The sequence below is a fragment of the Enhydra lutris genome, unplaced genomic scaffold (assembly GCF_002288905.1).
Source record: "Enhydra lutris kenyoni isolate GAN:26980312 unplaced genomic scaffold, ASM228890v2 scaffoldscaffold17, whole genome shotgun sequence".
Lineage (NCBI taxonomy): Eukaryota > Metazoa > Chordata > Mammalia > Carnivora > Mustelidae > Enhydra > Enhydra lutris.
Window position 1 is genome coordinate 32,104,977 of NW_019154101.1, and position 14,884 is coordinate 32,119,860.

The 14,884-nt window shown below is 47.0% G+C and overlaps 1 protein-coding gene across 3 annotated transcripts in view; it reads right to left on the reverse strand.

Annotated features, from left to right (window-relative positions):
• Positions 1-13,003: 13,003 nt before the first annotated feature.
• LOC111147811 (NHS like 1) overlaps positions 13,004-14,884 on the reverse strand; it is a 130,441-nt gene continuing 128,560 nt past the window's right edge. For 2 of the 3 annotated variants that reach the window (XM_022504057.1, XM_022504058.1), the window contains one exon: positions 13,231-13,966. In XM_022504057.1, the coding sequence (XP_022359765.1) occupies positions 13,231-13,966 (736 nt within the window). Of the gene's footprint in view, positions 13,967-14,884 lie in introns of all 3 variants that reach the window. The other variant, XM_022504056.1, reaches the window with a different exon arrangement.

A 14,884-nucleotide genomic window follows, 5' to 3' on the forward strand; every position in this document is an offset into this window, starting at 1 on the left:
AATCTGAAACATGTTCCAGAAAAAAATGCATTTTGTACCATTCAAGTCCAGGATATCCCATTTCCCCCTTCTCTCCCATAAATCATAAACTAAAACATTTTTCAGCCCTCAATCAATTCAGAGAACATTTCTCATAGCAATAAATCAGTTATTTTAATAACATGGCTGGCGATGACTACCACATATCCCTTATGTCAACATTTCTGTGGAGATTGTTCTTCTCTTATCTATAGCAAACTTCTGTGTAGACTCTTTTCTAAGGCTAAGCCTTCCACATTTGCTCTTGGTGTAACTCTTGCCCCATCAGCGAGCACCCCTCCTCTCCTCTCTAAGCTGTCTTGCACCACATGTCCTAACCACCCTGCCTACCAACAGGTTCAGATTCTGCCTGACCGTCCTTATCCCCCAAAATTAAATCCTAGTTCCCCCCTAGACTTTTGCAGGGGACAATAATTCCCATCTCTCCTTTGCTTGGGTGATCTGATTTCTCCGGAAAGAGCGATCCAGTGTCTTCCTTGGGCAGTCCCCCAGCCATCACTGCTTTCCTCAGAGTTCTCCACATGTCGATGTGTCCATCCATTTTTCATGAGATTATCTTTTCCAAACTCTGAAAACAATTCACTTAAATTCAGTGCATTTATCCTGTCTTTTCTAGTTATCACTTAACCTTTCTCCCTGAACATTTCACTGGAAGGTCATTTGCTTTCCTTCACTCTTGAAGAAGTCATAGTGGCATGTCTACCACGTTCCAGGCACTGCACTATGCACGGGGGCTGGGACATGGCGGTGACAGAAACACTCACTCATCGGCGACTTCATAATTATCCAATCCCACAATGCCTCTCACTCTTCCATTCAGTCCTCCTTCCTGAGAATACAGCAGTGAGTGTCCTCATGGGGTTTATTTTCTGGAGAGGGAGAGGGTATAAATGAAATGAGGCTCTGGGATGGTGGGTGGCATGGCCAGGGACAGCAGACATCACACGGTGGGGACAGCCCAGTCCTCTCTGAGGAAGAGAGATTTGAGACTGGGATGGTGAGAAGGGGCCAGTCAGTCCCCAAGATTGGGGACACCTTGGGCAGAGATGACTGGGTCAAAGGAAGAGGCCACGTTCAGTATTCAGAACAAAAAGCTATGCGTAGTGATTGCTGAGCAAGAGAGAGAAGAGAGAGCTGTGCTTGCAGTCTCTCTAGCTCTCTGGACAAAGGAAACTGCTGATCTGGTACAGGGTTGTGGGAAGTGCAGGGGTCAAGGGTTAGCAGCCTTTAGGAATACCCTAGGAATCAAGCTTTTGTGGTGGAGGTGCGGTTCCCAGAGTGAGGCTGCCACTGCCCAGGCCAGTGTAGGAGGCTGGTTTAGAGCTGAGATTACTGACATGAAGTTGTCCTTGGTCATCTCTGGTACTTAGTGTAACCGTGGCCAAAGACCGGTCATTTCTTTTCAGGGACTTGGGGCTTCTCCAATTACATGGAGCTGTACTCCTCAGATCCACATTCGAGAAAGGACCAGCTGCCTGGCTTTGAGGGCTGTGGTCAGCTGATGTCTCTAGCTGACACTCTCTTCAGGGTTGGCTGCAGATTCAAGATAAGGACACACTATTCTCCGGGCATAGAGAGTCTGTGCCTGAGCAAGGCAGTGGGAACTGATAGTCTGCTGTTTTCTGGCATCATCCAGCCAAAGACTGAGCAAAGTGATGGAGCAAGAACCTAGAGTAAACAGTCTTTGTTCTGGAGCTCTGTGGGGGGCTAGGAGACGTCATTAGATCTGTCAAGAAGCCTGACAGCTCCCTCCACCCCCACAATCGTGCCTCTCCTTTCTCCTTTCAGAGCCTGTAACTTTGTCATACATTTTTTGTGCTCCTAACTCCATCCCAGGGTCAAACCGGCATAACTGGGGTCAGAGTGGCCCTTGATTACGGGCACTAAGAGCATTCTGACACTGGGTTACCCCCTGAGTGGTTGGTTTTGAGGCTCACATCCCTGGTGGGCAGGCAGTGCATAGACGACTCCGGGCATAAGAGGGCTGTCTAGTTATTAAAACTTTAGGTGACTTACTCCTGGAGAAGCAGACAATGGCCGTGGATGATTCAGGTATCTCAGATATGGGGTGGGGGTGGGTAATGAGTACAAGGGTAATGGACTCGAATGGTTATTACTAACTTGAATTGATGTCCTCCAGGTGGATAAGGAAAAGCTGAGGTCAATTAACAGACAATTTAAAACTAAGTGTGAGAGCCAGAGTCTCTTTGCTAAGAAGCCCTCACCTCATGCCGAAATTCATCAGAAAAAGCTATAGGTCAAGCACAGGATTTCATGGTAAAAGTAGTAACCACCCAAGATATTCAACCAGTGGCAGCTGGGGGGCTCCACTGGGGCGTCTGCCCTCGGCTCAGGTCATAATCCTGGGGTCCTGGGATGGAGCCCCATTTTGGCTCCCTGGGCTCAGTTGGGGAGTCTACCCTCCCCTGCTCTCACTGGCTCTTCCTCTCTCTCTCAAATAAATAAATGAAAATCTTAAAAAAAATAATTCAACTAAACCACCTTTTTTACACCAAAGTCAGGACCAAACCTGGATGATGAGGACAGTTGGTGGATGCCCCCAACAATTCTGACTCCCTAAAAGTTTCTGAACACTCTGGGCCTGCAGAAGAGGCTTAGCCTTTCCCCATTAAGAACCTTCCCCTTCTCCCACCTTAACAGGAGGAAATGCAATATTCAGAGAGATCTGTCCCCATAATGCAACGGGTGTCCCAAGAAGCTGACGTCCCCCACCTCCCAGGCCTGTACCCAAAGTGAAGTCATAGCATCACCTGGCTGGGGCCATGCCAGGCCTTGACGAAGGAAGAAATGGGTAACATGCCACAGGTGCTGTGGAACCTAGCCAACACCCACCCACTGGCAGGCCAAGATGGCGCACTTGGACCCCGGTTCCCCAGGTGCTCAGACAAAAGCCTGGATAAAGGGAAGGCTTACTGGCTTGGGGTTATCCCTCAGGATACAGGATTTAATACCATGAGAAAAACTCCAGGGATTGGTGCAAACTCACGGCTTTAAGGTGGGTGGCTCCTAGAGGCCTGGAAAAAGTGATCGGAATGTCAAAATGCCTGAGCTGCAGGGAGAGAGAACAGAGGAAGGAATGCAAAGCTCACGAAAGGGCCCATGCTGGATAATTAGGGGCAGCAATAAGACCCACCTGATTTGTCTTAGTCTGCTAGGGCTGTCGTAACAAACCGCATAGACTGGCGGGGGGGCGGGGCTTAAACAACAGAAATTTGCTTCACACAGTGCTAACAGCTGGGAATGCTCAGACTAGAGTGTTGGCCAAGTCAGTGCCTGCTGAAGGCCGGCTTGCTGGTTTGCAGACAGCGTTGTCTTACGATAACCCTGTGTGGCCGAGGGGGACGTATCAGAGGAGGTCATTAAGAACACGCCACTTGACCCCAGAGCTGGACCCAGGCAGTGGGAGGCTCCCCACGACCGCCCCTATGGGTGGAATGCACGCTCCTCTTGTCCTCCTGGCTCCTAGGGACTCCTGCAAGGTCACAGCCCAGGGATGAAAACGGGGATGGGGCTCAGTTAAGGCCTCTAGGCACAGTCGTACCCCCTTAGCTGCAGGGGATCCATTCTAAGCCCCCCAGCGGGTGCCTGAAACCATGACAGTACTGAATCGTATACATACTGGTTTTTCCTATACCAGTATACCTATATACCTATATACCTCTGATCACGTCTAAGTTTATGAAAAGTAGGCACAGTAAGAAGTTAACAATAACCAAAAATAACATTGAAATAATTATAACAAAATATTCTACTAAAAGTTATGCGAATACGGTTTCTCTCTTTCAAAATACCTTGTTGGGCTGTACTCACCCTTGTGGGGACGTGAGGTGACAAAATTCCTATGCTAGGAGAGAAGGCGACGTGAGGGACACAAGCATGGTGACACAGCGCTGGGCTCCTCCTGACCTTCTGAACACACTTCCATAGGAAGAGCTTCCGGTGCGGGGCCTGAAGCCGCGGGAGGGGAAGCCGCAGATAAGGGGGTCCGCGGAAAACTTTGGAGGTTCTGGTGGGCAGGTGCGGAAAACTCCAGGTCATGCAGCTACCTAAGACAAACCTCCCCTGTTCCCTTGTTTACCGAAACTGCCACCGACCCGTATGAGGCGGTTTACCTCTTCCTTTGCTCTCTCCCTGCCCTCTGCGTTTGGGGCCCAACTTCAGATGACACCCGGGGAAGGTTCCTGAGCAAGTTGTGAACCAACAAGATGGTTATTTTTCTTCTTGTAGGAACACGAAGCCCGACTTGAGGGCTCCTCCTCATGACCTCATCAAAACCGAGTTATTTTCCGAAGACCCATCTCTGAACAACAGCTGCACTGGTGCTGAGGACGTCTTCAGTGTGAACTTGGGGGAGGGGACACAATTCAGCCCATAGCAATTATGTTCCATGGGAACATATGTTCCATGGGAAGGCCCGGAGGACCCGCCGTTCAGCAAGTGGCCCAATTACATCCTCCTGGAAAGGCACAGGTGACAGGTGTGTGAGCAAAACCGCGCGCTGAGCAGTGGCTGTCCTTTGCAGCCCAGGCTGGCAGGACAGGCTGGGGAGGAACCTGGCTTGTCAGGACAGCCATGTGGGTGAGGGGCAGACTCTGAAGAGCCCAGGTGGCAGCGCTCATTGCAGAAACCAGGGTGAGTTAATGATCGTGTTAAACACTAAGGGCAAAAGGGCAGCCCAGGAGGCCTATCCTGTAATGGTCTCACGGAAATGGTTACTAGAACATGGCATCTGGAAGGACACAATAGACTGGGTAGCCAACAAGGGTAATGTTCTTTATACATAACCCAAGGAGAGCAGGAATGGATAAGCAGGGGGCTGAGATCACCACTCCCACCGCCCCCCACCCCTGCCCACAACACTGACCCCTTGCCCAGTTTCCAGAGTTGAGCCTCTTTTCAGACTCAAAACTCACTGGCTGAAGATGTGGTTGGGTTCCCAGGAAGTTTCCCACAATATTTCAGTAAGTATGCACACTGATGAGTCCCCCAGTATTTTTTTAAAGGGACCTGTGTCCATTTACTCAGGTGGATGTACCCTGGAGACAGGGAACTACCCAGATACACTGGGGTCCCAAATGACATTGGATGCCTGGAAACCTAGGGTGTCATCATAGTTCCTCTTCCCCATTAAAGTGAGAGCATATGGAGGTTAGAAAATAAATGGAGTTCTAATCAAAGTTTGCTTCCAGTTGGTTCCCTGGGTCTGCAGACCAAGCACTGGTTTTTGCCTCAATCCCTGGATGCATAATTAAAATTGGCATACTTGGAAGGTAAGATGACCCCACATTGATTTCTTGACTTCTGAGGAAAGAGTCTAAGCTTCTAACCCCTCTCTTTCCAAACTGGCCCACTAAATCAAAAACAGTATTCCCTTGAGCAATATTTTTAAAGATCCTCGGGTGAACATCCACTTCTAGTTGTGATGGTGAACTAGGAACCAGACATTGAAAGCCACAGTACCTAACTGTGCTCTCAGAGAGAAGGGGTTGGGAGAGCTGGGTGGGTGTGGAAAGGTGAGTTCAGTGACTGTTCAAGCTTATGGCTTTGAGGCTGTTTCTAGGCAGCAAAGCAGGTAGGAGGAAGCCAAACAGAGGCCCCTAGGCTCACTGAGAAGACATTTGAGAAGACAGAGATCAGTATTAGGGGATGCCAAAGGGAACAGAATTTGTTCAGCAGCATAGAGGATGAAGAAACACACACACACACACACACACACACACACACACACACACACACACCTCTCTATATCTACAGTGAGTCCTCTTAGGTTCTTGGCCAAGCACTGATCTGTGAAGGTATAAGAAGAAAGTATCCAAGCCAAGAAATGAACAACTGGAAAACAGTAGAAGAAATGACTCACAGATCATATTTCAGGCAGGAAACAGTTTTTGTTTTTGTTAGCAGGAGTAGAAATAACTCAAAATGCAGGGGGGCATCCGCTAGTGCCTCACAAGCGTATTACCTTAGTAGTGAGGTTTAATTGTCTAAACCAAAGAGTTTTCTAGACCTCCCTTAATGAAGCTTAAAAGCAATCCTTGAAAGGATCAAACTAATCCCAAGAAACTTGGCTGTGTGCCTGAATAAGGCCCAATACTATTTAAAGGAATACAACAAAATCCACCAACAAACAACTCCCAACATTCAATAAAAAAAAATCTTTTAGAAATATGTAAAGAAACAAAATTATGACTCTTAATTAGGAGGAAAAAAATCAATTAGGATTAGGAACAGACCTAGAAGTGACAGACAGGAAGGAATTAGCAGCATGGCCCATGTGATCTCGCAGACTTATGTTATCAGAGGTAAAGAAAAGAAAGAAATGAAATGAAAAGAAAACAATGTAGAATTATGACAAGCCCCAGGGGGAGAATCACAATGCAGGTCCCGGGGTTCCTGAAGCAAGGCTTGCTAACTTCAGGAGAGTATGACATGGTTTTTTAAAAAAAGCTTCAGGTAGGCTACTGGGCCCTAGGAGAGATGCCACTATGAAACACCACATGATGATGTGTCCAAAACTGCCTATCTTACGTTCATAGTCATAAAGTTGGCAGGACCAGTGGTCCATCATAACACAGAAATGATACATCCAGAAGCAAGCATGAGCAGGACTAGAGTACATAAGCAAGCTGCATGAACAGACCACCCGAACTCCTGTGTCATCATGGTTGCACCCATTCCCCCTGCTTACACCCATTCCCACTGCTTCCCTCCCTCTGGTTATTTGGAAGACCTGTATGATTAGCTGAAGGAAGGGGGAAAAACTTCAACTTGGTGCACTGATCACTTGACTTACTCTGAGGGTGCAAGATCAATAGGGACAGCATCCTCAGGGGTGATGTTGAAAGACAACTTGGAGGAAAAAATTTCTGTGATTTTTCTGAAAAAAAAAAAAAAATAGGGCAGGGCAGGGTTTTTGGTAATGGACCTGGTCATTTACTTTGCAAGGGAAAAGGTGAAATATACCTGGAGTCATGGCAATGGCAAATGGCTTGGCCAATGGATCCAGAGTTTGGAAAGGAAAAAGAAGAAAGGATGACTTAGACAAGGAAGTCTGAGGATGGAGGCATGTGGATGGACATATGAGAGCAGGCACAGAGCAAGAAAAGCGCTGTCTCACATGTTTATGCCCACCAGAAAGGCACTCAGCCTGGCGCCTTAGCTTTTGTTGGTGCCCATCCCAGTGCTGGCATAGCATGCACACAAATAAAGTAGCAATGGTGGCAGAAACAGAGGCTAGCATGAACCCCTAGGGACATGACTCCCACTTGGGGCATCCTTTGCCCAGTTGGAACTGTGAATGGACAAGTGTAGCAACCCTAGACCCAGAATGGTTTGATTCTCAGGACCTCAGGACCCTTGGGAATGACAGCTTGGTTCACACTGCTAGGAAAGCCAGGGAGATGAACAGAGGCGGCAGCTGAAGGTAAAGGACATGGAGGGGCGTGTGGGGGGGGTGGAAATGATGAATATCAGATGTGGCCCCAGGCCAATGGCAGGAAGGGCTACAGTTGGTCCCACCATGCTCCTTTAAAACATTTTTCTCCTCATGCAAAGGAGTCCACCAGAGCCCTGGAGGAGCAGCTCTCATGATTTTTGGCGGGGCGGGTTGGGGGGGAAGGGAGAAGAGGACCTACAAGGTGCACAGGGAGGACCATGGCAAGCATGGAGATGTGCCACTTAGATCTCTTTTCAAGGCTTGCCAGCCAGCTTCAAATAGTGTAGTTGGTTGACAGCCTCTAACTGCTGGCTTCATCAGTAGTATGACCTTTTAAGCTAAGGTCATACTACTCCCAAATCAGAAAGGGTTGGTGGCCAATAATCACACTAAGTACTGGAAACTGAAGGCACGTTTTTCTCTGTGTAACCTCTTACCAAAGACCAAGCAAGGCAGTGGTAAAGGACCTAGTTGTTTCTGTCCAACAAAGGACCAGCTAGTGTATGAGCTTTCCTGAGTTCTCATAGGCTAGGCAGACATGTAAGGTCAGGACTGCCATCCGATAGCTTTCCTGGCCTCATCTTCCTTTCTCCCTTTTCCTTTTAAAGGTGTTACACTCCAATAAAACCATTGACACTCTTCATGATCTTGGTGTCTACTTGCCGAGGAAACTAAGGCAGCATAAAAATAGAGGAACTTTTCTTTTCAGTAGTTAAAGGCTCTGAGGTGGGGAGTAGCTTCTGCTCAGGGACTGAAACCAGAATAAGGCCAGACCCTTTGAGTGAGGGGAACAGTGGCAGATCTTAAAGGTCACAGCAAGGCCTTAGAATCCTATTCTGATGGTAATAGTCTTCGAAGGGTTCCAAACACTGGAGGGCTATGAATTGTTAAGAGCTTATTTTGTATGCCACATTAAGAGTAACTGAAGATGCGCCTTAAATATCCAACCAGTTGGGAAGCTTCTACAAGAGTCTGGGTGGGAGAAAACAACTTCGACCTGAGCAGTAGCAAGGGAACCAGTGAGAAGTGATTGGATTTGTGAAATAGTCTGGCAGTATGATTGACATGACTTGCTTAGGGTTTAGATGTCGGTGAAAAGGAAACAGGCACAAGAAGGAACCTGGATATGGCACCTGAGCCATTGTGTGTGTAATGTTGTTAATTGATAAGGTAGAGATTTGCGTGTTTTGGGGGGGGGGGATAGAAGAATGGTTTGGAGATATTAAGTTTAAAATACCTTTAATGCAGATTCTGAGTAGGCAGTAGGTATTACTGATTTGGAGATCACAGAGGAGGTGAGGACAGATGTTCAGGAGTCACCAGTACACACACACACACACACACACACACACACACACACACACCTTAATGCTATGGAATTAGATGTAGTCAACAGAGAAGAGTGTAGCTTTAGAAGGCTAAGAACCAAGCCAGGTCATACCATTCTCCTTCTTATAAAACCTTCACTGTTTCCAAATACTACAGAAAACCCAAATTCCTTGGGAGAGCATTCTGGGTCCTCTACATTCTTGCCAGAGATGACCTTTCCAGTCTCGTGCCCTACTACGTTTCCCTAGAGACATTTCCCTAGAGACTACGTGGCTTCCTCTGAACACTTGGCCTGTGTGTCTTTGCTCATGCTATCCCCTCCATTTGGAGTGTTCTTCTGTCAGCTTCCCCTGATTGGTGAAACCCTCCTTTGCCATAACGTCTCAGTTCAGGTTCATCATCAATCCCTCCCCACATCTACCTAGTCAAAAGCAATGACACCTGGGACACCTGGCTGGCTCACTCTTGATCTCAGGGTTGTGAGTTCGAACCCCACACTGGGTATAGAGAGGACTTAAAAAAAAAAAAAAAAAAGTCAAGGCAAGGATACCTTCCTCTGAGAACCTTATCCCTCAACCACGAGTGGAAAAATGACTTACCCAGTGTGCCTGGAGGTGGATAGCTCAAGGATGGTACAGTGGCTCTTGAGGTAATCAGTGGACCAGGCTCCTTTCTCCTCCACCTTCCACAACATGCGGCTTTCAACCCATTGGTGCTGAAAGGCTGGAAGAGTACGGCTCCTCTCCTAGCCTCCCACTCATTCAGGGACAAACGGGAGAAAGGAAGCCACAAGGGATGGAGCTGGTTCCTGTATTGGCAAACATCCTGGAGATTTCCAGATTACTCTTCATGTCTCATTGGCCACTGTGCCCTCCTGACTACAGGGGAGGCTGTGAGGTAGTGTTTGGGTTGGGTGCGTCGCCAGTGTGAATCAACATCAGGTGTTCCGGTGGTAAAGGAGAGGGTCGGGTCCCAACAGGGCTGGCTGTGAAGGCCAGAGGGCTCTTTCTTCTCTTCTATTCTGACACAGTTTACAGGATAGTTCCCAGTTTGTGTTTTTTCACTAGATCTGGAAACTCTCAACCACATTTTTTTAATCCTAGGATCCCTGCTCTTTACCTAGCACATTAGAAGTATTTAATAAAGGGCTTTTTTTCACTGCTGAACAAATGACTACAGATTGCGCTCCAGTCCTCTTCTATGAGTAAAGGCTGGCCTGTGTAGAAGGTGGTTTAGAGAAGTTCATCGAAAGAAACTATATTACAGTAACTGAATAGCTTATTACAGAAAAACAGGCCTCAAGAATCAAACGGACCTGAAGAGTCAGGTCCATGTTTCGTTTGAAAGACCCCCTTCCAACCCTGTCCCCCGAAAATATCCTAATATCCACCCCAGTTATCCTGTTGTACTCATTTCATGATGGACTCTCAGGAACGTAAATGGTTATTCACCTTGTTAATGTGCTGAAAACACATTAAGGCAGAACCAATAAAGCCAATCCCATGCTTCACCTGTCCCACCAGGATGCCCATCACAGAGCCGGGCATGGTGCTGCAGAGCAGGCAGAAGACAGAGATGTGGAAATGCCTCCTTTCTTCCCCTTGTTACTACGACTCCCTAAACGAATAAACGCACATCCCCACAGGAGAAGCAATGGTCTCACAATCGACATTCTTCAGAAACAGGAGGGCAGAAATCAGACCAAAGGTGAGGTGGCTTCCCAGTGACAGGCCCCATGGTCATTTGTCTCTCTCCCAACTCTCAGGAAAAATAAGGTGGAAATAATTGAGCCCCAGGGCTTCTGTCTACGATTCTCTGGCACTTAACAGTCTCAGGGTATGAGGAAAGGTCACACGTCTATGTGGACTGAATTTTTAAAGATGATATGGTCTGTTACCAGCAGCGAGTCCTCACGGAGGAATAAAGCAGCAAAGCCAAAGACGCCATATGTTTCAGGGGTGAAATCTAGATTCTCGTCTTCCTATATTTCATGCACGCCTGTGAGAAGTTCTCGCATCCCTCCACATGCCACATTACCTGAACTATCGGTCAAGACATTTTTCCTTTTTTATTCAAGAGTCGATAGGACATTGTTCAGAGTTGTTTTTCCATATGTCCTTTTAGATGGAACCATCCACAGTGTCTGTGACATTCTATCTCCTCTCTGTTGGGACCCCACCTCCCACAGGCGCCTTCTGGTCTTCGCTGCTGTTCTGTTTGTATCCAGCAAAGCACTCAACAGTTCCATGAAAGGAGGCCTACCTTATTATTCAAAAGTGAGTGTACAAACAAAAAGAAATAACGTTCAAATATTTACTTTACAATTGTTTTATTCAAAGCAAATTTTAAAACCTGATATTTTTTTCTTTAAAAAATGGGGATTTTTTAAATAGTTTTATAATTAGTTTTGATGTTGTTTACTTTATACCTTCGACATAAATGATTTATATATTAAGTTAAGGTTTTCTGATATCCACGTACATTCTAATCTTGTTTAGGGAGCTATGAGAAGACTTCATATTCAGAAGCCAACACCACTTTTCTAGAATTTAGAAGAAAAGATCCTTGTGCCCAATGTAGTAGACAATTGCTCCAAATGGTAAAAAGTCCTTTAGCCTTCAGCCAAATGTCGGGTCTTGATTTCTGGTTGTGTGAAAAGAAGTGTTTTGTTTTCTTCAGAGAATGGGAGAAGTCTTAATCCTATACGTTTGTTTTTGTTTCAAAGACATGTCTAAAATGGGTACCTAAAGCTGTAATGTGTAACAAACCCTTTGATAATCTGGCCTATATAGTCCAACTTATCGATGATATTTTTATACCAAAAAAAAATGACCACTGGCAGCTGCATTGTACGTAGGTCAAGAATCTCAGTACTGTCCTCTTAGGTCCTTCGAATGAAGAAGACAAGACTTATTTTATTTAGCCAACAAATACAGGAGTCCAAGTCCACGTCAGTTGGGAAGGAATAGGGAAAGGAGGTCACAAGAATAGGACATAAAAATAAATACTTTACACACTTTTCTCCCATGCCTAAAAGTATTAAAATTCTAACTGGAGAAGATTAGAAGGTAATTAGCCAACTCAATTCCTTATAAAATATATAAAAACTCACAAACCAAATGATGCAAAAAATCTTTTTAATCTAAAAACTCATTTCCAGGGCTAATTAATAGCCAAGCCCTGCCAATTTGTATTAGTTTATTTGACTAACAAGAGCTATTCAGCATTTTCTTCAAAGTAAGGTAATATATCGATTCTCATAAACCTTTCCAAATGAGGACATGATACTGTAGGCAGTTCAAGGAAAAATAGCCATACCTTTTTCTTTGGTGTAACCAAAAGGATATCCAAAAGTTAGCAAATGCTGACATTTCAAATGGTAAGAAATTGCCAAATGGAAGTTTAAACTCTGGTACAAACAGTTGTAAAAGGAAAATCTCCACCCACAGTTCTGTAGTGCAAGTTTTCTAATTTAATTCTGAAAAATAGTTTTATTGACTAAGCAGGAAACCGCTTTCAGCAGTGTCTCACGTACCCCCTCCTCGCTCACCCTTCCCGCATATGCCCATCTCACTGCTAGTCTCAAGGAGGCCTCTACTGCTCCTCAAGGAGGGAATTCAGTACAGAAGGACCCACGTGTCTCAAAGTCAGGCTGAGAGCTGGGAGTCTATGTCTGCACCAGCAGCTGGCTCCGAGTTATAGCATGTCCCCTCCACGTGTTTGCCAATTTCACGAAAAGGAAACAAAGTCCCCCACCCCGCCCCCCAAGAAAAAAGTACCTGAACCCATTAGTCCGTTAGCCCTTTCCCATCGTTTTGGGTTCATCATGACATACATGGCTCACATGGAAAGCACACTGGGGCCTGCACTGCCATGTGTCCTCTGCAGGGGCACCCACGCACAGGCCCCCTCTTTCTTAGAAGGAACGCTTCTCTCACTCCCTTCTTCAGGAACTCACTAATTTCTGACAACGTGATACTTTTAAAGCGATTCTTACCACCTAGTCCAGAAAGCCTCCATTCCTCTACCCAGCTTAACTGTGTTTCCTTCTCCTACTCTGTACATGCTATATGTGTGTATTTTTTTAAACATGTAAAGTGTTCAAAATGCACACACACACCCCCCTCCATACAAACACCCAGCATTTTGCAAAAAAAAAAAAAAAAAGTCTTCCCCAGGAAGCACTTTAAGAAGTTAAGCTTCTACTTGCTTTTAAGCCACAGGGCAAGTGCCAAGTGAGTCCTATGTGATGCTCTTCTTCCGTGCTGGGGCCCAGGGCAGAAACGGCGCGAACGCTGAGTGGGATCCGCAGGCCAGGCAGGGAAGGGTACCTGTGTGCCGGGCTTTCCTAGAGCCACATGTTGCACGCCTCCCTCGCATTACTTGGGAGAGTCAGGCTCTCGTCCCTAGCTCTCTTCCCGAAGAGGACCTCCACTCTGTTCTGCTGGATCTGCGCCCTCGGCACGGACCGGCCCATCTGTGGGGCTGGGACCCTGTGTCTGCAGGGAGGCGGTGGGCTCCCCACCACAGAGCAGGCTGCCCCGGTCCGTTTCACCCCCTACCAGTCCATCCAGGGAACACCCCCTGGCCATGCCCAGGGCCCAACGCGCCCTGTTGTCTACCGGCTCCAGGGCCTCCCCTTCGCCTTCCGAGATAACGGTCATGGGGCTGCTCTGGATCCGGTTCCGCACGCTGAACCTGCTGCTGGCGGCAGAAGGTGGGGTCCGACTGCGGCCGTACCGGGGGCCGGAAAAGGACAGACTCCGAGGCATCAAGCCTTCGTTCTTGGCCCACTCCTCCTGGGCCCTTCTGTTCTTGCTTGGGGAGCAGCTGGATGGGCTCTCGGGGGTGTCTGGCGAAGGCTCTGACCTTGACCTCTGGAATCTGGGGTCTGTGTTCTTTAGCATCTCGGCTGCAGACATGCGGGCACTGGTGTCTGAGCGACTCCCCTTTTTCAGCAGCAGAGCTTTGAAGTTGTCACTGCTGGTGCTGCTTTTACGGACGCTTCTCTGAATTGACCCCACTTGTTTTGGGGACGCCAGGCTGGGGGCAGCACCGGTGGGTGTCACTGGAGGGGAAGGAGAATGGTTCCGGGAGTGATCGTCATCTGAATCTTTGCGGCCGAGGACTTTCCTCTTGGATCTGAGATTTAATGACATTAAGATGAAGGTTAACTCCCAGGGGACCATGGGACATCAGTCACAACCACGCTGCTCACTGCATACTCACATCACCATTTGTGAAGAGTTACTTTAATAGTTCATTGTATTATCACGTGAGCCCTGACCCCGCTATGGTGGATGATTAACTTATGGCCATCTTTCTTTCATCTCTACCCTCACTGGATTATTTTGAAACACATCTCAGACATGATTACTAACTTATTTTGGTGAGGATCACTTCAAAAGTTACGAACAATTGCCATTTTTATGTAACTCTACTATACTGGACTGATCTTGAGGGCATTTCAGTGCCAACCACCCTTTTCTCTACTCTTTCTTTTCTTGTTTGACCTTAGCCCTTGAACAGGGCTAATGGGTAAGCCAACCCCCAAAATATTGCCTACCTTGAGGTAAACCCCCACCTTCAGGTTCTAGAATGACTCTACAACTCTGCATTATTAGTCATTCTAGAGTCTGATATAAAACCCGTCTTCCTTGGCTCTTACTGGACCCTATGTCAACTTCTCAAAATCCCGTTTTCCAGAAAACAAGGGTGAACCTTCCACACCACATTCTGTTGCCTGACTGGTTTCAGACAACCTCCCACCAATCAAGAAAATCTGAGGAATGTGGGGATAATGTGAAAGAGGAGGGGCCGGTAGGGACAAGTAAAATGTTTCCTGGAGGTGCTTCTTGTCTTCAGTCTCTAAGAACCTCACTGTTCCATGTGTCTTGTACCAAGAGTGAGTCAGGGGTAATAAAGCAGATGAGCCAAGGGGCCCCTTGCTGGTGTCTTCCTAAGAACAACTCAGTCTGCAAGGAATCTCTCAGCTAAGTGCAGGTGCTTTAAGGAAACTTGGTACATTTAGTCAAATAAAGACACGGGTATTACCTCTTT